Genomic DNA, 21,363 nt, shown 5'->3' on the forward strand with positions numbered 1-21,363 from the left:
GTAGTTGATTGTTTTTTGGCTTTAGCCCCCTAGAGGTTGGTAACTCTGAGAGGCACCAGTTTTGTTCAGCTATGTAAGCAAAGTTTGTTGGGGAGCAAAAATAATCAGTGTCTTTCAATGTAAGGAAAGTTCAATACATGAAACTGACATTATCTTGCTGGTCCTTTTCATTCTACAAACCAACAACCCAAGCAGGCCTTTTGGGGAGTGGGGTGAATTAAGAAAGGGCTGTGGGCTGGGTGAGGGAAATCCAGCCTGCACTGGAATCCGTTAAGCCCCTGATACAGGCCCACTGTTGGGTTCAGGCTGCCAGCAGGGGTTCAAGGCCTGCCAAGCAGAGGAGAGGAACATTTTCGATACCTCCGTTGCAAAGGTGGCGTAGGCTTCATTCCAAATAGTCTGGACTCTGGAAAATGGTCCTTCTTTCAGGGTGAGCAGGAATACGGGGCACAGAGAACACTGTGACAATTCTCAAGGATGAAGGACTTGTGGTACATTCCCTGCTCCTTTTTTGGGAGTGGAGGTTGCATTTATAGGCGCATATATGTGTCTGCGTGTTTGTGTGTGTGTATACGTATCTTCCTTTTGACCCACTCCTGTCTGTCTGTCTCCGTCCCCTCAGGGAGAAGCCTCTCTTCAGAGCCAAGTAAATCAAGGCAACTTCTCAAAGACAAAGGTGGCCCAAGAGAAGGGGAAGGAGATGGAAGAGCAGGACCCAGAAGGACCCGGAACTGACAAGACAGCAAGCAAAAGTCCACATCCCACCCTAGCTGGGAGTGGTGTTGAATTCTGGGAAAGGGCTGTGCCAGAGGTCCTGACTAAGAACACCCTGACCTCAGAAGTATGTTGCCAATGTTTCCAGCAGTTCCGCTACCATGAGGCTGATGGGCCCCGAGAGGTTTGCAGCCAGCTCCATGGACTTTGCAACCAGTGGCTGAAGGCAGAGAGGCACACCAAGAAGCAGATCCTGGACCTGGTGATCGTGGAGCAGTTCCTGACTCTCCTGCCCCAGGAAATGCAGTGCTGGGTGAGAGGATGTGGGCCAGAGACCAGTTCCCAGGCGGTGGCCCTGGCCGAAGGTTTCCTCCTGAGTCAGGCAGAGGAGAAGAGGCAGGCAGAACAGGTGAGGGGATTCCCTCCAGGTGTGTCTAATTCAAGCAATCAAGCAAGTTATTTAAAGGCCCCGTGGCGCAGAGTGGTAAATCAGCAGTACTGTGGTCTGAACTCTGCTCACGACCTGAGTTCGATTACAGCGGAAGCTGGATTCAGGTAGCCGGCCCAAGGCTGACTCAGCCTTCCATCCTTCTGTGGTCAGTCAAATGAGTACCCAGTTTGCTGGGGGGAAAGTGTAAAAGGCTGGGGAAGGCAATGGCAAACCACCCTGTAAAAAGTCTGCCGTGAAAACGTTGTGAAGGCAACGTCACCCCAGAGTCGAAAATGACTGGTGCTTGCACAGGGGACCTTTCCTTTCCTGTCAGATAATTGTGTAGAGTCTCATCTGCTAGAGAATTTCTGACCCCTGCAGATATCTCATCAGATCTGCTGATAGGAGGGTGTAGAATCTGGGAGTGGGGCAGGATCCATTCCTTGGTCTCTTTTCCATTCCATCTCTTACCCCTCCCCCTGGCTGCTGTTTCAGATGCGGGGACCACCTTTGGAGATGGAAGCTGCAATCCCTGAGGCAGAAGGGGCTTCCTTGGAGCAGGGGCAGAGGGTGCAGGCAGTGGAGCATGCCCAAGATGCCCTCTCCTGTGGTAAGGACTCCTTGTGCCTGGGGAGCCTGTGAATGTGATGGGTAGAGAGGTCAGGTCAGGGGGGGAAATGCAGATTTCTATAGGCAACACAGAGTTAATTGGTGGCACACAATATCACACACTGTGATGTCTCTAAAAGATCAGACAAACTCCTGGAGGACCATTTATCCCATGACTTTAAAAATTCATCTCTCACCTTCCTTCCCTAAAAGGTCTCAGATTCCCTGGGGAGGGGAAGGCAGGCAAACCTTGAAAGGGAGCCTCCACCTTCTGGGGGAGCAGAGCTCTGAAACCATTCCCTGGGGGACAATAATCATGGGGACATTTTTCTTCTGTGCCTGTGCTTGGAGGGTCATCTGGGGGGCTGCTGTTCGTCGCAGGGGGTGGAGTAGGGATGGCAGGCTCTGGCCCAGCACTTGCAGGCACTGGAGAGGGTCTTGGGGTGGGACATGGGACAGCCGTGATGCCATGTTGAGGTTGAGTCAGGGTGAAAACCTGGTTTAATTTAATTTGCAATTTATACCCCACCCTATCCTGCAAGGTGGGCTCAGAGCGGTTTACAACATTAAAACATTACAGTAACAATAAATAAAACATATCCAATTAAACATGGCCCGGAGACACTCTGAAAACTCATTCCTATGACCCTCCAGTCCCCAGATTTGCTCCAGGCATGTCTGGTCGAACAGGATGGTGCTATCTCATGCTATTGCATTTCCACTCCTCATTTCCCTCCTTGTAGAGCAAACACAATTCTGACAGAAGTCTGAAATACATTGGCAATATTTATAATTCCTAAGGCTCATAGGTCCCTGGTGCTTCTCTTCTGTGTCTCTCAGAATGTAGTAAAAAGTATTTTAGAAATGAGTTGAGTGTACATAGCGGAAGGTTTCACAACCCTGAGAATAGTGTGTGTGTGAACCAGGAAACAAACAAGCAAACACCCTCCCTCCCTCCTTTGTCTCAGGAACAGGCAGTGAAGAGATGCTGTTGAGCCGTTGTCTTTTCCAAGGTGTGGGAACAGCCGCTGCACCTCCAATCCAGGTAGGAGAGATGAGCAGGGGGGGCACAACCTGGGTCCCTCCTCCATTCTCAGGGGAGCTTTTGCTCCTTCAGTTTCTACAAGGGGTCCGTGAGAGAGAGCCTTTGAATGCTGTTGCATTTACCCATCCCAAGCCTTATTTTCTGTACCTTCCTGGGTGAGTTCTCTGAGGAGGAGGGAATCTTCTTTTTCTTTCAGGGTCCCTTTTCCTTGGAGGAGGTGTCTGTCTATTTCACGGAGGCGGAGTGGGCCCTGCTGGATCCGGGACAAAGAGCTCTGTACAGGGAAGTCATGCTGGAGAACTATGGGAACGTGGCCTCTCTGGGTAAGGATCTTTCCTAGGTGCCAAAGGTGCAACTTGCTGCCATTGTGAGGTGGAATGAATCCAAATATTGAATAGCGATGCATCATTTTGACCCCCTTCCCACCACTTGGGGCGGTGCTGCAGCTCCCTGGCAGAGCATCTCCAGGTTCACTCCCCAAAATCTCCACTGAAAAGGATCAGGTCGGAGGTCCCCATCACAATGCCTGTAACCCTTGGGGGAACTAGGATTCTATGCCATTCTACATATACTGGTTCAGATTCCGGACTTTGATTTGGACTGTGGTGCTGACCTTCCAGAAGAATTTTTAGTTTTTAATTTCTTTCCTTCCCCACGTAAGACTGATGGCTTTCTCTCTCTCTACAAAAGAAGCCAAAAGTATGAGAGAAACTGGCAGAGAAAGAGAACGGCCTTGCATTCGAAGACAGATTGCAGGGTTCTTCTAAAGCGGCGTTTCCAACAGCAGGGTCGGGACCTGGCACTGGGCACACCGGCCTCAGTGCCAGGTCGTGGGACCACCGATGGCCTGCCATCCCGCCCCACCCCCGCGCCTCCTCCCCGCAGCATTGAGCCCCCCTCATGACTCCTCCCTCCCCACTCAGGTCAGTTTTAGGCTGGGTAAGGCGCTCCTCCCCCCCCACCCCCCCCCAGCGGGGAAAACAGCGCTGAACTCTCACTCAGCACGGGGGCAGGTCAAACGAATGTCTGAAAAGGCTGCTGCTGCTGCTTCCTCTCCCACTCTTTCTTCCCATCCAGGAAGTGCGAGGGAGGGAGCAGCAGTGGTGGCCTTTTCGGACGTACATTCACCCTGCTGCCGGCCTGTTGCTGTGCTGAGGGAGAGCTCAGCGCTGCTTTCCCCGCCTAGAATGGGGGAGAGGCGCCTTAACCAGCCTGAAACTGACCTGGGAAGGAGGAGGCCGGGGGGGGGGGGGACTAGGCCTGACGTTCCTTGGCCAGCTGAGATCAGGGGACCCAGCCCTGCTTGTGCTGCTAGAGTCAGCAGTTTAAAAGGTGAGTTGCTCCCATCCCGTTTCTTTCATTTTTCTTTTACTTTTTCTCTTTCTTCCTTCCTTTTGTCCCTCCTTTCTTTCACTCCTTCCCTCCCTTTTCCTTCCTTTCTCTTTCTTTTTTTCTCTGTTTCCAACTCTCTCCCCTTTCCTCCCTCCCTCCCTCCCTTCTATCTATCTATCTATCTATCATCTATCTATCATCTATCTATCATCTATCTATCATCTATCTTCTATCATCTATCTTCTATCATCTATCATCTATCTGTCATCTATCTTCCTTCCTTCCTTCCTTCCTTCCTTCCTTCCTTCCTTCCTTCCTTCCTTCCTTCCTTCCTTCCTTCCTTCCTTCCTTCCTTCCTTCCTTCCTTCCTTCCTTCCTTCCTTCCTTCCTTTTCCCTATTTGCTTTATTTCCCACTCCCCTTCCTCCCTCTCTCTGTCACTCTTTTCCCCTCCCTCCCTCCCTTCCTTGCCATTGCTAATCTGAGTAGGGTGTGGTGTGGTGGGGGGGAAGAAGCTTGAAATACCCTGCCATTTCATTTTTTCCCATGCTGCCATTTCATGTTTTCCTCTCTCACACTTTCTTTCTTTTTCTCTCTTTCTCACTTTCTTTCTTTCTCTCCCTCCTCCCCCCCCTCGCCATTTCATGTTTTCCCAGACTGAGAGCATTTTATATTTTTAGTTTTCTGCTGTGTGATTCTTGTGCTTTCTCTTAAGAACATAAGAGAAGCCATGTTGGATCAGGCCAATGGCCCATCCAGTCCAACACTCTGTGTCACACAGTGGCAAAAAATCCCAAAAAGCCCAAAAATCCCCCAAATATCACCGCCGGAAACACCAAGATTATTTATAGAGAGGGAAAGGGGGAAATAAAGTTAAATAAAACTCTTTTTTTACTTTTTTCAAAGTGAGAACACTAGAGAGAACGGGTTCCACGCTGAGAAGCCAGTCAGATTCCAGTGAGACTGTGCTGCATAATGCAGCCTATTTATTTTGTCCTGTTTGCTCTGTTGGCTCTATCTGCGCCACCTTCATCACTTTCGGGGTGTGGATCCCCCAGTGGGGTGGTCTCCCGACTCCCTCCGCCGGCTGTTTCTGATAGCCCTGCGCCCCCTCTTTCATTTGATATGTGTCCCGTGCGGGTGCCACCCTCCCGCCGGGAGATGCCGCAAAATGAGCCCCCTTGAGGCTTATGGTGGCAGGGCTCGGGGGAAGCGAGCTAGACTGCTGTTCTTTTGAGGGGTTATAGAGTGTTTCGAGCCCGTCCCTGTGGCATCGGTCCCATCGTTGTGGGACCCAGGGGGCCGGCGCAGCGGCCCGCCGAAGCAGCCTGTCACTAATAACACAGGTCAAGATGCAGGACAGGAACCCGGAAGTGACCGACAGGCTGAATGAATGAATCCAACTTATAATGACAAGTGTTGGAAATGTAAAAGGGTTAAAGGGACACTCTACCATATTTGGTGGAAGTGTGAGCTCGCTAGGAAATTTTGGATACAAATAAATATATGGATTCAAAAGGTTTTAAAGAAAAGGTTGAAACACTCTCCTGAACTCTATCTGCTGAGTGTATGTAGAGAAAATTTAGCTTGGGGGGAGAAAAAAGTGTTGATGTATATGATCACAACTGCTAGAATACTTTTTGCAAAATATTGGAAATCCCCCCAAATTCCGGATAAGGAAGAATTTTTACTTAAACGATTGGAGTCTGCCGAAATGGATGTTTTGACCATAAGGTTGAGAGACGGAAACTGGCAAGAATGTATAAAAACTTGGGAACCAGTGTATATATGGGCAAAAAGTATGGGACTTGATTTGAGACATTAGATTTGATATTTCTATATGCTCTCAAAGCTCCTTTTATATGTGGTGGTAGGTGGTGGGTGGGCTTGGTACTTATGTGTATTTTGTAGTTTTCCTTTTTCTTGGTTGTGTTTTTGATTTTTGTTCGTATTTTCTGTTTGAATTTCAATAAATTTGTCACTTAAAAAAAAAAAAAAACAATTACCTTCAGCACTTCACACAAACTCAGAAGTTTTCAGCAACTCCCCCAGTTGCTGAGCCACAAACCTCTTGATGTTTTATTTTAAAAATTACATTGCAAAATCCCACTATTCTACTTTTCCTAAACAAAACATTGCAATAGTTTTAGGCTTGTTTGTACATCATTTCCTGTCTCCCACCTCCACCCTCAAAGTCTCCACCCCCAAATTTTAGTGGGCCACGAAGGAGAAGTGTAAAAATAACCGGGCTACAGCGGGAAAAAGTTGGGAACCCTGTTCTAGAGGCTCCCAAGAGCATATTTCCTTCCCAGATGAGCTGGTTCAGAGTGAGTGACCTTCACTCTTATGTCAAGAGAACAGGCCAGAAATAACCATATGAGATTCCTGATTCTCTTTTGAGCAACATTTAGTCTGGTACAATCATAGAGGCCGGTGGGTAAGGAGGGAGGGAGGCCTTAATCTGGAGGCTCAGAAGCTCCTTCTGGGCAAGAGTTCAGCTGAAGTTCTTCATGGGTGGGGGAGGTATCCTTAAATACCAGATATTCTTGGGGAAAGGTGGAGGGGTGGCTAAGATCAGTCCAGCTGGATGAAGACAAAGAGCCATCAGTCCTTTCCTCCTGCAGTCCCATAGATGCCTTTTGGTCTTACCAGCCTTTCCAAGTGCTAACAGTTTCTCTCTCTTTATTTCAGCAGAGGATGATCAGAGGAATGAGGAGGGTGAGAAACTTCATCAGGAAATGCCGGATAAAGTAAAAAATGAAGACTTGAAAGAAAATGTCAGGAATCACATCAGAGTGAAGAGAAAGAAAGGTGGCTGTATGGTTGAGAAGTGTGATGGAAGCCAATGGAATATACATTTTCCAAAGCACAGGAAAATGAAAGAAAGTAAATCCATTCAGTGCAGAAAGTATTTCAGAAATAGATCACAACTTCTTGTGCACCAAAGAATAAAGAGGGAGGAGAAACCTCCTGAATACTCAGGGACCAGAAATAAAATCAATCTCAGTGGCAATCTTCAAGAGCATGAGAAAACCAACACAGGGGAGAAACCTTTTGAACACTCAAAGTGTGGACAGAGATTTCCTATGAGTGGCAGTCTTCATCAACATCAGAAGACCCAAAGAAGGGAGAAGCCTTTTGAATGCTCAGAGTGTGGAAAGAGATTTAGTACGAGAAGCAATCTTCAATATCATCAGAGAATCCACACAGGGGAGAAGCCTTTTGAATGCTCAGAGTGTGGAAAGAGATTCATGTGGAGTGGCAACCTTCAGTTGCATTGCACAATCCACACAGGGCAGAAACCTTTTGAATGCTGGGAGTGTGGAAAGAGATTTAGGACGAGTAGCAGTATTCAAAAGCATCAGAGAACCCACACAGGGGAGAAACCTTTTGAATGCTCAGAGTGTGGAAAGACATTCAGTCAGAGTGGCCATCTTCAAACACACCAGAGAACTCACACAGGGGAGAAGCCTTTTGAATGCTCAGTGTGCGGAAAGAGATTCATGTGGAGTGGCAGTCTTCAAACGCATTATAGAACTCACACAGGGGAGAAGCCTTTTGAATGCTCTGTGTGTGGAAAAAGATTCAGTGAGAGTGGTCATCTTCAACGGCATCAGAGAACCCACAGAAAGGAGAAGCCTTTTGAATGCTTGGAGTGTGGAAAGAGATGTCGTACGAGTGGCAGTCTTCAATATCATCAGAGAACCCACACGGGGGAGAAGCCTTTTGAATGCTTGGAGTGTGGAAAGAGATGTAGTACGAGTGGCAGTCTTCAATATCATCAGAGAACCCACACAGGGGAGAAGCCTTTTGAATGCTCAAACTGTGGAAAGCGATTCAGTCAGAGTGGCAGTCTTCAAAGACATCAGAGAACCCACACAGGGGAAAGGTCTTTTGAATGCTCAGAGTGTGGAAAGATATTTAGTACGAGTGGCAATCTTCAAAGGCATCAGAGAACCCACACAGGGGAGAAGGCTTTTGAATGTTCTGAGTGTGGAAAGAGATTCATCTGGAGTCACAGTCTTCAGTTGCATCAGGGAATCCACACAGGGGAGAAGCCTTTTAAATGCTCAGAGTGTGGAAAGAGATTCATGTGGAGCAGTAGTCTTCAATGGCACCAGAGAACCCACACAGGGGAGAAGCCTTTTAAATGCTCAGAGTGTGGAAAGAGATTCACGTGGAGTAGTAGTCTTCAATGGCACCAGAGAAACCACACAGGGGAGAAGCCTTTTAAATGCTCAGAGTGTGGAAAGAGATTCACGTGGAGTAGTAGTCTTCAATGGCACCAGAGAAACCACACAGGGGAGAAGCCTTTTGAATGCTCAGAGTGCGGAAAGAGATTCATATGGAGTAGTAGTCTTCAATGTCATCAAAGAACCCACACAGGAGAGAAGCCTTTTGAATGCTTGGAGTGTGGAAAGAGATTTATTACAAGTGGTAATCTTCAGTATCATCAGAGAACCCACACGGGGGAGAAGCCTTTTGAATGCTCAGTGTGTGGAAGGAGATTCATGTGGAGTGGCAGTCTTCAAAGGCATCAGAGAAACCACACAGGGGAGAAGCCTTTTGAATGCTCAATGTGTGGAAAGAGATTCATGTGGAGTGGCAGTCTTCAAAGGCATCAGAGAACCCACACAGGGGAGAAGCCTTTTGAATGCTCAGTGTGTGGAAAGAGATTCAATCGGAGTGGCAATCTTCAAAGGCATCAGAGAAACCACACTGGGGAAAAGCCTTTTGAATGCCCAGAGTGTGGAAAGAGATTCAGTGAGAGTGGTAATCTTCAAAAGCATCAGAGAATCCACACAGGGGAGAAGCCTTTTGAATGCTCAGAGTGTGGAAAGAGATTCATGTGGTGTGGCAGTCTTCAAATGCATCAGAGGACTCACACAGGGGAGAAACCTTTTGAATGCTCAGAGTGTGGAAAGAGATTCAGTCAGAGTGGCGGTCTTCAAAAGCATCAGAGAACCCACACAGGGGAGAAGCCTTTTGAATGCTCTGAGTGTGGAAAGAGATTTAGTGCGAGAGACAGTCTTCAGCATCATCAGAGATCCCACACAGGGGAGAAGCCTTTTGAATGATCAAAGTGTGGAAAGAGACACAAGGGATAACCTTTCTAATCCTGAATGTCAACCCACACCTGGACTTGGAAATGGGCCCATGATAGAGGGACACCATCTCAATAAATGAGACACACTCTGAACTTGCTGAAGAGCGGTTGGCCCATCAGCCTCCTTTACTGCAGTGGCAGCTGTTCTCCCATGCAGCCCGATGAGGGTAAGGGGAGCAGGCAATGGGAAAGGTCCCAGAAGAAGCAAGGACAAACTATTGCACTGGAGAATCCAAATGGGAGAAACCTTTTGAGTGCTCGGAGTGTGAGAGAAGATTCGTTTAGAGTGGCACTCTTCAGCTGAATCAATGATCCCACACATGGGGAGAAAATGTTGAAAAGAGATTCAGAAAGTGTGACAATTTTCAAAAGCGTATATGAGCTCGTATAGGGAAGATACCTTTTGAATTCTCAGACTGTGGAAAGGGAGCCTGTTGCAGAAGCACTCTTCGATGGAAACAGAGAACCCACACTGGGAAGACACAATTTTAATGTTGGGAGCTCTGAAAGAGCTTCAATCAGAGCTGCATCAAGAAACCCACACAGGGAGGATCCATGTAAGTGCTTAGCCCGTAAAAAGAGCTTTCCCCCTATTTCACACTTAAAAGACAACCAGAGACCATAAAAAGTATTGAAAAGGTCCCTGCTGCTTTAAAGGGCTGTAATGTAAGTAAAGGTGCAAGCATCAAGTTCTTACCAACCCCTGGGGTGATCTCAGATCATGTTTTCTTTACAGAGTTTTTATGGGGTGGTTTGCCATTGCCTTCCCCGGTCGTCTACACTATCCCCTCAATCTGGGTACTCGTTTTACTGACCTCAGAAGGATGGAAGGCTTGAGTCGGCTATCTGAACCCAGCTTCAGCTGGGATCGAACTCGGTTCATGAGCAGAGCTTGGACTGCAGTGTATCCAGAAAAGCGCCAACTGCTTTAAAAGGCTTGACTCTACAGAAGAAACCTTATCCTTTGGGTTCCAACTGGAAATGTTTGTTCATAGAATCATAGAGTTGGAAGGGACCTCCAGAGCCATCTAGTCCAACCCCCTGCACAATGCAGGAAACCCACAAATACCTACCCCAAATTCACAGGATCTTCATCGCTGTCAGATGGCCACCTAGCCTCTGTTTAAAAACCTCCAAGGAAGGAGAGCCCACCAATTCCCGAAAAAGCCTGTTCCACTGAGGAATCGCTGTAACGGTCGGGAAGTTCTTCCTAATGTTGAGCCAGAAACTCTTTTGATTTAATTTCATCCCATTGATTCTGGTCCTACCTTCTGGGGCCACAGAAAACAATTCCACCCCATCCTTTATATGACAGCCCTTCAAGTACGTGAAGATGCTGATCATATCACCTCTCAGCCGCCTCCTCTCCAGGCTAAACATTCCCAGCTCCTTCAACCTTTCCTCCTAGGATTTGGTCTCCAGACCCCTCACCATATTCGTTGCCCTCCTCTGGACCCGTTCCAGCTTGTCTATATCCTTCTTAAAATGTGGTACCCAAAACTGAACACAATACTTCAGATGAGGTCTTACCAGAGCAGAGTAAAGCAATACTATCACATCACGTGATCTGGACACTATACTTCTGTTGATACAGTCCAAAATTGCATTTGCCTTTTTAGCCACCACATCACACTTTTGACTCATGTTCAACGTATGATCCACTAAGACCCCTAGATCCTTTTCGCACATACTACTGCTAAGACAAGTCTCTCCCATCCTATAACTATGCATGGGATTTTTCCTACCGAAATGCAGAACTTTACATTTATTCATGTTAAAATTCATTTTATTGGTTTTAGCCCAGTTTTCCAGCCTGTCAAGGTCATCCTGCATCCTGTTTCTGTCTTCTATTGTATTTACAACCCCTATCAATTTAGTATCATTGGCAAATTGAATAAGCATTCCCTCTGTTCCTTCATCCAAATCATTTATAAAGATGTTATTGTAAGCTGCCTGACAAATGTTATAAGTGCTCGGACTGGAAAGAGCATTAGCCATGTTCAAAATCAAAAAAACATCCCAGAGAAGAAAACAAGGATGGGCAATGGGATCTCCTGGTCTGAAAATCAGCTAATCTCTCTTCTAGAATCAAGGAGTCCACCCAAGATAGGAACCTTCTCAATGCTCTGCATGTGGGAGGAGCCTGAGGCACAAGTCTAGCTCTCGTGTTCCTCAGAGAATCCATAAAAGGGTGAAACTTTCCTTAAACTCTTTCTGATGAGTCCTTCCAAGGACCTGGTGTTGTTGGTTCAGAACTGTTATTAATATTGTAGAATATTATGAGAGACATCCGGAAAAAGAAGTTGCATTGTTCTTTGCGGATGCAGAGAAAGCCTTTGATAACTTGAACTGGGACTTTATATTTGCGGTAATGGAAAAACTGAGATTGGGGGAAAGTTTTATAAAAATGGTGAAAGCAGTGTACACTGAACAGTGTGCAAGACTTTGTATAAATGCGGATTTAACAGAGACTATGATAATTAGCAAAGGTGGAAGACAAGGTTGCCCCCTATCTCCATTATTGTTTATAACGACTCTGAAAATTTTGCTGATGCAAATTCAGGAAGACAAACAAATAGAAGGACTGAAGATGAAGGGTTCTACTTATAAATACAGAGCATTTGCAGATGATGTAATGTTTATAAATGAAAATCGTATACAAGTAACACCAGTGTTATTATGCAAGATACAAGAATATGGAGAACTGGTGGGATTTTACATTAATTAAGAAAAATCGAAAATTTTATGTAAAAATAGGCAGCTGAACAAACAACGAACTGCAAAGACTGACAGTGTGAAGTCACTTCTAAAGTAAAATATCTGGGTGTGGACATTACAATGAAAAATAATTGATCTCTACAAAAATAATTATGAAAAGCTATGGTGCAAAATAGAGGAAGATATGCTAAAATGGAATAAGCTCAACTTGAACATTCCCTGACTTTTCAGCCTTTCCTCATGGGAATGTTTATTCAACCCCCTAAACGCCTCGGTTGCTCTCTTCTGTACTATTTCTACCTCTGCAGTGTCCTTTTGCAGGGGGCATTATTAGTTTACCTTCCATGCCCCAGAGATGTTTAATGTTTCTCTCCTGTGTGAATTGTTTGTTGTACAATGAGACTAGAAGTGTCCTTACAACATGAAACCCTTAGTGAGAAGTAAAGTCACATTCTTGGACGGAATTTCTTTCCAGTCACCGGAGGTCTCTCAGTTGAGAATTCTTTGATGGCACAGAGACCTCCCGCAGACACTGAAGCTGTTTTTTTTCTTCAGTCCTGTATGAAATGCTCAGTGTTTAATAAGGTTCCCTCCCACTGGCACTGAAGCCCTTTTCATACTTCAGATATTGATAAGGTTTCTCTTATGAGCAGGTGCTCTGATACTTAGGCAGTCATGGACACCCAAGTGTTTCCCACTCTCCAGTCACTTACAGTATATGCTTTCTCTCCTGTGTTTATTCTTTGGTGACAAAGAGGGTTGCTACTGACAGGCCTCATTTTGAGCAGGAGCTCACGGGAGCAGAGCTGTGCGACCTCTAAATTTTATTGTGCTCTTTCTTACCCCACCCCCACCCCCCCATACTTGCTTCTGAGCTCCATTGCTCGAACCCCCTGTGAGAATTTTGCTCAACTCTATGATTTGACAAACTTTCCAATATTTCCCCCCACAAAAAATGGGGAAATAACCAAAATATATAAACCAGATAGATGGAAATCTTCCTCATGTCACTGTGACCACATAGGACACGGGTGGCCGATGGTAGCTCTTCAGATTTTTTTTTCCCCCTACAGTTCCCATCAGCCGCAGCCATTGGCCATGCTGGCTGGGGCTGATGGGAGTTGTAGGCCAAAAACATCTGGAGAGCCAACGTTCCCTACCCCTGAACTAGAGACCCCAAGAAGAGAGCACTGTGGGAGAACTGGGTTTGATTCCCTTCTCCTCCACGTGCAGCCAGGGCCGGTGTCAGGCTATTTGGTGCCCTAAGCGAGACTACCTACTTGCCCTCTCCCGACCAATTTTAAAAAACATGTTCCAGATATTTCTGCAGTATTGTAGGAAGGCTGAGAGCTGGAGTCTACTTGTAGGTCTCTTTCTTGCCCTGTGCAGAATCAGAGACTGATTACAGCCGTGTCCTATTATCCCATTCATTCAACTGTGACTTCCGTGGGTTTAAACTTCACATTCTTCTGATAAGCCTGTTAAAGATCCTTTAGAGCGTTTGCATACTGGGCTGTCTATCTGCTTCTGCCCTTTCTGTCAAGCCACCTGGTCCCTGGGCATAGCCTCCGGCGCGTGGGTTCTGTCGCCCCAGGCAGAACCCCAATGCACACCCCTTCCTAGATTTTTCACATGTGGGCAGGCGCTGGAGAGGGGAAGCCCCATTTTTTTTCTTTTTGCTTTAAGGGGTCAGGAAGTTCTCCCGACCCCTTAAAGCCAAGAAAAAACGCTGGTCAGTTTCCCTCTGCAGTGCTGCCCGCGTTCGGTGGGCACTGCTAATGGAAGCGAGGCTCAGGACAGCACAAGTGGGGAGGAGGTGCCCGCCCTCAGCCCCCTGCCCCCGTTGGGAACTGGTGCCCTAGGCATTTGCCTACCTTGCCTACTCCCACGCATTGGGCCTGATGCCAGGACTCATTCCTAGTCTGCACAGCAGGTGTGACCCAAAAGAGGCTGCGTGGAGGAGGCCCGGACTGGGGGAAAGACAGGTCAGCTCTGGTGCACGAAACCAAGCCTCTTTATAGCTGGCGGCTTTAAAAGGCTGACAGGCTGCCGAAAGCTCTGAAGAGAAGAGGACAAAAGGATTGCTCTAAACTGTGACTTGCATGGGCTTCAACTTCACATACTTCTAATAGGCATCCTAAAGATGCTTTAGAGTGATTGCACACTGGGCTGTCTACCTGCTTCTGCCCTTTCTGTCAAGCCACCTGGTCCCTGGGCATAGCCTCCGCTGGGACCCATCCCTTGTCTGCACAGCAGGTGTGGTCCAAAAGAGGCTCCAGGCAGGAGGCCCAGACTGCGGAAAAGACGGGTCAGCTTTGGTGCATGAAACCAAGCATCTTTGTAGTTGGTAGCTTTAAAATTCTGACAGAGGCTGCCAAAAGCTCTGGACAGAAGATGACAAATGGAGTGCTGATTTTAATATGCAAACAGTGACTCTAAAATCCATTCCAGCTCTTTCCCAAGGTGAGTTCCTTAGAATTGACATACCTGAAGTCTGAAGACTCTGAATTAAACGTAGGGCAATTTGTGCAAAGTCAAGGGAAGCCCAGCCTAGCTTGGTGGGGGAGGGGTACTGGGGGGAGTCCAGTTCACCCCCCTTTTACTGGTGCTGGTTTGCTTTTGCTGGGGTTTCGCCCGCAGGGCCTTGGCTGGAGGAGGGTGGGAAAGAGGGGGCTGGGAAAGGCAGAAGGCAGCTGGGGGTGAGGATTGGGGGGACGGTCACAGGATTCGTGCCTCAATTGGGACAGGGTTGCCAACCTCCACGGAGGGCCTGGAGATATCCTGGAATAACAGTGCTTATCTCCAGAGACTACAGAGATCAGCCCCCCCCCCGGGAAAGGGCAGCTGTGGGGGGGGGGATTCTGTGGCGTCAAAGCCCAGTTGGTCCTGTCCCATCCCCAAACTCTACCTTCCCCTCCCATCAGTCTCCAGGCCTTCTCCGACCTGGAGTTGGCAACCCTAGCAGAGGGAGGAGTTCTTCAGAAGGGCCCTGAGAATATAGGGGGGAGGGGGAGGAAGAGAATAGTTCAGATTTGCCAACTGCCTGGAGGAAGGTCTGAGTTTGAACTTGAATCTCCTTGGGCCAAGTTTTCTGTGGCCCCGGAAGGTAGGACCAGAACCCATGGGTTGAAATTAAATTAAGAGAGTTTCCGGCTCAACATTAGGAAGGACTTCCTGACCCTTAGAGCGGTTCCTCAGTGGAACAGGTTTCCTCGGGAGGTGGTGGGCTCTCCTCCTTTGGAGGTTTTTCAGTGGAGGCTAGATGGCCGTCTGACAGCAATGAAGATCCTGTGAATTTAGGGGGAGGTGTTTGTGAGTTTCCTGCATTGTGCAGGGGGTTGGACTAGATAACCCCGGAGGTCCCTTCCAATTCTAGGATTCCATGAAATTGGGCTCTCCTTCCTTGGAGGTTTTCCAACAGAGGCTAGATGGCCATCTGACAGCAATGAAGATCCTGTGAATTTAGGGGGAGGTGTTTGTGAGTTTCTTGCATTGTGCAGGGGGTTGGACTAGATGACCCTGGAGGTCCCTTCCAGTTCTAGGATTACATGAAATTGGGCTCTCCTTCCTTGGAGGTTTTCCAACAGAGGCTAGATGGCCGTCTGACAGCAATGAAGATCCTGTGAATTTAGGGGGAGGTGTTTGTGAGTTTCCTGCATTGTGCAGGGGGTTGGACTAGATAACCCCGGAGGTCCCTTCCAATTCTAGGATTCCATGAAATTGGGCTCTCCTTCCTTGGGGGTTTTTAAACAGAGGCTAGATGGCCATCTGACAGCAGTGAAGATCCTGTGAATTTAGGGGGAGGTGTTTGTGAGTTTCTTGCATTGTGCAGGGGGTTGGACTAGATGACCCCGGAGGTCCCTTCCAATTCTAGGATTACATGAAATTGGGCTCTCCTTCCTTGGGGGTTTTTAAACAGAGGCTAGATGGCCATCTGACAGCAGTGAAGATCCTGTGAATTTAGGGGGAGGTGTTTGTGAGTTTCCTGCATTGTGCAGGGGGTTGGACTAGATGACCCTGGAAGTCCCTTTCAACTTAATGATTCTATGATTCCCTCTCGGACTGGTCTACCTTGCAGGGTGGGTATTGGAGAGGAGGGGGAAGGGCTCTGGGTGAACCTCCTGGATGGTGGGCGGCGTGGAAATGGCTGACTCTGAGTGGGAGAATTTCAGAGGAGGGCAGGGTATACTGCCTAGAGGGACGCCGCCCACCTCCCCCAAGCAGCTGTCTTCTCCAGAGGATCTGCACTTTGTAGTTTGGGGATAAATTGTAATCTGGAGAGATGTCCAGGCCCCACCGGGAGGTTGGCCAGCCCAGCAGAGACCGTGCGGGAGTAGAACCCCCCTTCCTCCAGCCTGGGGTCCTTCGCCTTCAGCCCCCTGGCTGCCCCCCACCAGCTGTGCACCCTCGCCTGCCTGACCCCCAAGTGGCTTTCAGAGTTTTCCTGGACATGCAAAGAAAGGCCAGGAGGTCCCACCAGGTTTTCTCTCCAGGGGGGCTTCAGAAACACTGGATGATGCATGGCCAAACTTGCTTAACATAAGCGCCACGTAGAATGAATGTCAGACGTCTGAGAGCCGCAAGGCATGTGAACATCAGGTGCTTGAGAGCCGCAGGACAGATGGAAGACAGGCAGGCAGGCAGGCAGCAAATAGATGAGGGAGAGGTTCAAAGAAAGCAACTTTAACTTTAAACACCTTCTCCAAGCTGCCGGCCATCAGGGCAGTGGGGGCTTCAAGAGTTTGGCCGCCTCTGCACTAAATGGTCTGTTTAAAGAACAGCCTGATCTCAGCATCACTAACCCCTCTCCCCCCACCTCGTTTAATTTAAGGTCCTTGTTCCAGGATGGGGGGACCCAGCTGCAGCCTCCTTTTTTCTGAGCTGGCTGAACAGCCCGGGAGGAGCGCAACCCCCTGCAGCAGTGTTACTCCCGAGTAGCCCCATGGAGCAGCACAAGGCGTGGCTGACAGCAGCCAGGCTGAAGCTCCTCCAGGACACGTTTCTCCTTCCTCTGCAGCACGGAAAGGGTTAAGACCTCCGGGCTGCTTGCTAGAGAGGCCGAGGAAGGAATGGGGAGGGGGCCGGAGAGGAAGGGAGCTTTTCCTGGGGGAGGGGGAGGGGTTTGCATTTGCAGGGCGCAGGAGGACTTGGGGGGGGGGGCTGCAGAGAAGCTGCAGCTGGAGGGAGAAACCTTGCAGCAGCCGGATCCTGGGAAAGTCTACTTGGAAGTAAGTGGGGGGAAGAACTTGGGAGGGAGGTGGGGATCATGCAAGCCAAGGCAGTCCTAGGTTGGCCACCTCCTTCCCGTGCAGCCGTTTTCTCCCGGGGAACTGATCTCTGTCTCCCGGACGTGGGTTCTAATTCTGGGAGATCTTCAGGCCCCACATGGAGGTTACAGACCCAGAGATTCATAATGGGAACACCTAAAGGCAACGTAACCTACTACTGTGAATGCATAACTAGGAAATATTATTTCTTATGTCCGAATATTATTTCGTATGTCCAATAATCAATAAATCAGTCTCATGCATAGATCCGTTGCCCAGTTCACAATATACCGTGTGCCCTGAATGTCTCTTAATAAAAACGACTCTGAATAAAACTGAGTTGGTCTTAAAGGTGCTCTTCTCCACTGCTTTGTTGTTCTATGGCTACTGGGATCTGTCTCTTAAAAGTGCAAGCGTCTTCTCAGCCTTTCACGAGAGCAGGCGAAAAGTGCTGGGGCTGATCCGGTACGTCTTGAATAAAGAGCTCGCAAAAAGACTTCCCAATTTCATGCGTCGATTTCAGCGCAAAGGGGGAGCCTTGTGAGGACGGCAGGGATCAATTTCTCAAGAATTTCTTTGGCACTGTAGCAAATTTTGTTGGTTATTTATTCAGGGTAGTTGATTATTTTGGCTTCAACCTCCTAGAGGTTGGTAACTCCGTGAGGCACCAGTTTTGTTCAGCTATATAAGTGGAGTTTGTTGAGGAGCAGCCATAATCAGTGTCTTTCCATGTAAGAAAAATTAAATATATGCAACTGACACTCTCTTGCTGGGCATTTTCATTCTGCAAACCAACAACCCCAGCAGGTCTTTTGGGGAGTGGGGTGAGTTAAGAAAGGGGTGTGTGCTGGGGGAAGGGAAGTCCAGCCTGCACTGGAATTGGCTGCAGCCCCATCCAAAGCCCTTGATGTGGGGCCAGGCAGGTTAGGAACATTTTAGATACCTCTGTTGCCAAGCGGCAGAGAGCCTAGCAACAGCACTGGTGCTCCTGGAAGCACCATCATCACCCACCAATCACAGCATTAGGTGGCTCCCCTAATAGGCAGAGAGGGGCAGAGCATGCTGAGGTGGCCACACCCCTGATATCATACCCAAGGCCAGAGCCACACATCACTGTGAGGACCACGGGATGTAAGCACACCTGCAGCTGTGCTCTGCAAAGTGGGCACACATCTCCCCACAGCTCACTTGGCAGAGGCAGATGTGTCCCTCCTGCATTGGGGTTTGGGTGGGAGGAAGGGCATCCTTTTGCCAGGTGAGAGAGGTACAGACAGCACAACACAACAGGGAGAAACACCAGGGCACAGTCCCAGTAGAGGAGGGTTCAGATCTCGCCCACCTTTTGGAGGTCAGGAGGACCAGAAAAGAGTCCCAGATGGGATCAAACGTGATGAATCATTTCGTGCTGATTGGCTGGCCCAAATATCAACACCCCCCTTTCTCTAGTAGGCCACCAATGAGACACTTAGCAGCCCCACAGAGGTGTTCAAGGCCTTGGCTTAGGGCTTTGTCCAAATAGTCTGGACTCTGGAAAATGGTCCTTCTTTCAGGGTGAAGGACGCAAGAAGGAGTCACAGCTCAAAAAACTGAATGGAATGACCAAGAAACTGTGACTGGGCACAAAAACAGAGAAAAATCAACCTAATAATAATAATCTTCTTATCATCATAATTGTATCCAAATACTCATATGTACATACTTAGAATCACAGCCACACTATCTCGAGATTTACAAAGGTTTCCCAGTGTGCTCAGGCAGAAACATGGTCCTCAGTCCATTTACTGTCCACAAACAAGATGTAACCAAAAAATCCTCAAGACTTCAGAGGGCTCCAGCAGATGTAGGCAAATAGTCTGAAGACTAACAAGTATAACAGGTATAAAGATGTGGCTTTCACTTTGAGATGTTCACTTTAAGAGTGGAAAGCAAAAAACAGCTGCGGCAAATCATCTGGATGCTTTTAACAACCGTCATTCTTCATTTTTGCATAAGAAGCTGCCTGAGTTCCGAAAAGCTTTCATTGCCAGACTGCTCAAGCATCGGATTGGGTGAGTTAGTGCATTGTTATATATATAATGATTCTAAGTGCTTGTACGTTGTATGGATATTTTTGTAAATGGCTGCACTTTAACTCTAGAGATTTCTTGAGACTTACCTGCATTGGTGACTCCATTTTGCTTACTGGCACCGGCTGAGGAAGGCATTGCTCGAATCCGGGAAAGGGCCACAGCTTCCTTTGCCCCGTTCCCTGGATCCCATGGGAGAAATACAAAGAAAGCACCTTTAAGACCAATGAGTGCAAATGTTTTAAGCATATTTTAAGGGTTTTTCTTAAAAAAAAATCTTTAATTGTGTTTGTCTGCGTCCTTTATAAAGTTTATATCTCTGCTACCTAATCTTAAATAGGGACACACATGACCTGGCCCAGTGTGCCCAGCCCAAACAGCCTGGCCCAACCGACATGGCCGGGCCTGACAAGGTCACATTTTGCGTCAGATCCGGCCCTCATAACAAATGAGTTTGATACCTCTGCCCTAGAGACCACCCTCTCTAAAGCAGCCATTTTCTACAGAGGAACTGACCTCTGTCGCCTGAGGATAAATTGTAATTCTGAGAGATCTCCAGGCCCCACCTGAAGGTTGGCCAGCCTAGCAGAGACCCTGTGGGTCGAGAACCCCCCTTCCTCCAGTCTGGGGTCTCTGGCCAGGGACTAGCCTGGGTGGTGGTTCTCAACCTCCCAGGTGAAAGCAAAATATTAGCACACCTCAGTAGCCTTCCAGACGGCACCCTTGGACGGTTTCTGAGGCTTTGAGAAATTCATTTTCATCCTTCAGCAAATGGAGGGGAGCATCCAAAATAGTTTTCTCCACAAGTATTTTGCAATTCACCTTCTCCTTCCTGCTTGATTTAGAAACAGAATATAACTCGCTTGAATAAACCAACAAACCCCAGAATACATCCATGTGAAATGAGTAACCCAATGTTTCCAAACATAGCAGTGGTTAAAAGGTGTGGATATCTTTCCATCGTTCCAGTGCATTTTTGTGTTGGTGTCCATGGATATGCAAAGGGATGGTGATATTCTGAATTAATATGGAGGAAAAAGGAAACATGACTTTACACAGAACGGGGTGATTAAAATGTGGGATTCACTACCAGAGGATGTAGTGATGGCCACAGAAACAATCAGGTTTAAAGGGGGATTAGGCAGATTTCATAGTGGAGAAGTCTCTCAGTGTCTGTCTACTAGCCATGGTGGCTGAGGGGAACTTCCACATTCAGAGGCAGTAATCCTCTGAATCCCAGTCTACACGAATAATAATAATAAGAGACTGGACTCCCTTCACTTGCAGTCTCAGAGCGCTTTACAATCTCCTTCCCTTCCTCTCCCCAGAAGAGACACTCTGTGAGGCAGGTGGGGCTGAGAGAGCGCTCCGAGAACTGCTGTTGAAAGACCAGCTCTGAGAAAACTTGTGACTGACCCAAGGTCACCCTGCAGCTGCATGTGGAGGAGTGAGGAATCAAACCCAGTTCTCCCAGACCAGAGTCTGTGCTCTTAACCTCTACACCAAACTGGCTGTCTCAGGCTTAAGATGGGAATAACTTTGCATAGAGAGGCACGTCTATCCTCCTTCGTCAAGGTCATAATCACTATGGCACGCACTGGCTCTGGGGAGCTATGAGGGGGAATCCCTCATTGAATGGGGAGCTATTTGGGGGTAATATCTGCTGTGGGAGGGGTTGCTCACGATGCCCCATTTGTTTTCCAGGATCTCATCTCCGAGTGCTGGAAAAAGAGGAGGATTGTTTGCAGAAGAGAGCTGAGCTGAGCGAAGGGCCGTTGGTGATCCACTGCTAGAAGGATCTGAAGGGGGTTGTTTTGGGGGCCCTGAAATTCAGCTGGAGACAGAAAGTCCTTTGAAAGAATTCGTGGAGAAAAAAGCCACTCTAGCCTTGGTTGGGAGGCAAAAGCTGGAGATTTAGAGTTCAGCGAGAGATTCTTGAGGCATAAAAGAACACGGAGGGGCCAAGACTGCAAACAGAACAGTGACTTGTCAAGAACCCTCAAATGGTGGAAAAAAACATATGTTTGTTCTTATTGTGGGCAACCATTTCAAGAGACTTCAGCCTTGATGGTGCAT

General features: G+C 48.0%; 3 protein-coding genes and 1 long non-coding RNA gene across 4 annotated transcripts in view; 3 read left to right on the forward strand and 1 right to left on the reverse strand.

The window, feature by feature from the left end:
* The window catches only part of LOC132572129 (zinc finger protein OZF-like), a 1,123,325-nt gene that overhangs the window by 822,417 nt on the left and 279,545 nt on the right, over positions 1-21,363 (reverse strand). The gene's annotated exons all lie outside the window — the stretch shown is intronic.
* Positions 1-21,363, forward strand: part of LOC132570928 (zinc finger protein 709-like) — a 188,747-nt gene that overhangs the window by 132,255 nt on the left and 35,129 nt on the right. The gene's annotated exons all lie outside the window — the stretch shown is intronic.
* LOC132572156 (uncharacterized) lies at positions 6,412-6,945 on the forward strand. The gene is made up of 2 exons (XR_009555409.1): positions 6,412-6,456; positions 6,821-6,945. It is a non-coding gene; the product is annotated as an uncharacterized LOC132572156 (long non-coding RNA).
* LOC132570931 (oocyte zinc finger protein XlCOF6-like) lies at positions 7,381-21,080 on the forward strand. Its single transcript, XM_060237566.1, has 3 exons — positions 7,381-9,194; positions 17,745-17,872; positions 20,992-21,080. The coding sequence occupies exons 1-3, from the start codon at positions 7,381-7,383 to the stop codon at positions 21,078-21,080; spliced, it is 2,031 nt and encodes a 676-aa protein (XP_060093549.1).

The sequence above is a fragment of the Heteronotia binoei genome, chromosome 5 (genome assembly GCF_032191835.1).
Source record: "Heteronotia binoei isolate CCM8104 ecotype False Entrance Well chromosome 5, APGP_CSIRO_Hbin_v1, whole genome shotgun sequence".
Lineage (NCBI taxonomy): Eukaryota > Metazoa > Chordata > Lepidosauria > Squamata > Gekkonidae > Heteronotia > Heteronotia binoei.

Bases quoted from the DNA above. Each gene is read 5' to 3' on its own strand.
- LOC132570931 (XM_060237566.1), top strand. From the start codon at position 7,381: ATGTGGAGTGGCAACCTTCAGTTGCATTGCACAATCCACACAGGGCAG. The intron at 9,195-17,744 runs GCCTTTTGAATG...CGTCGATTTCAG, and splicing joins AGATCCCACACAGGGGAGAA to CGCAAAGGGGGAGCCTTGTG. The intron at 17,873-20,991 runs GTAACTCCGTGA...TTTGTTTTCCAG, and splicing joins CTTCAACCTCCTAGAGGTTG to GATCTCATCTCCGAGTGCTG.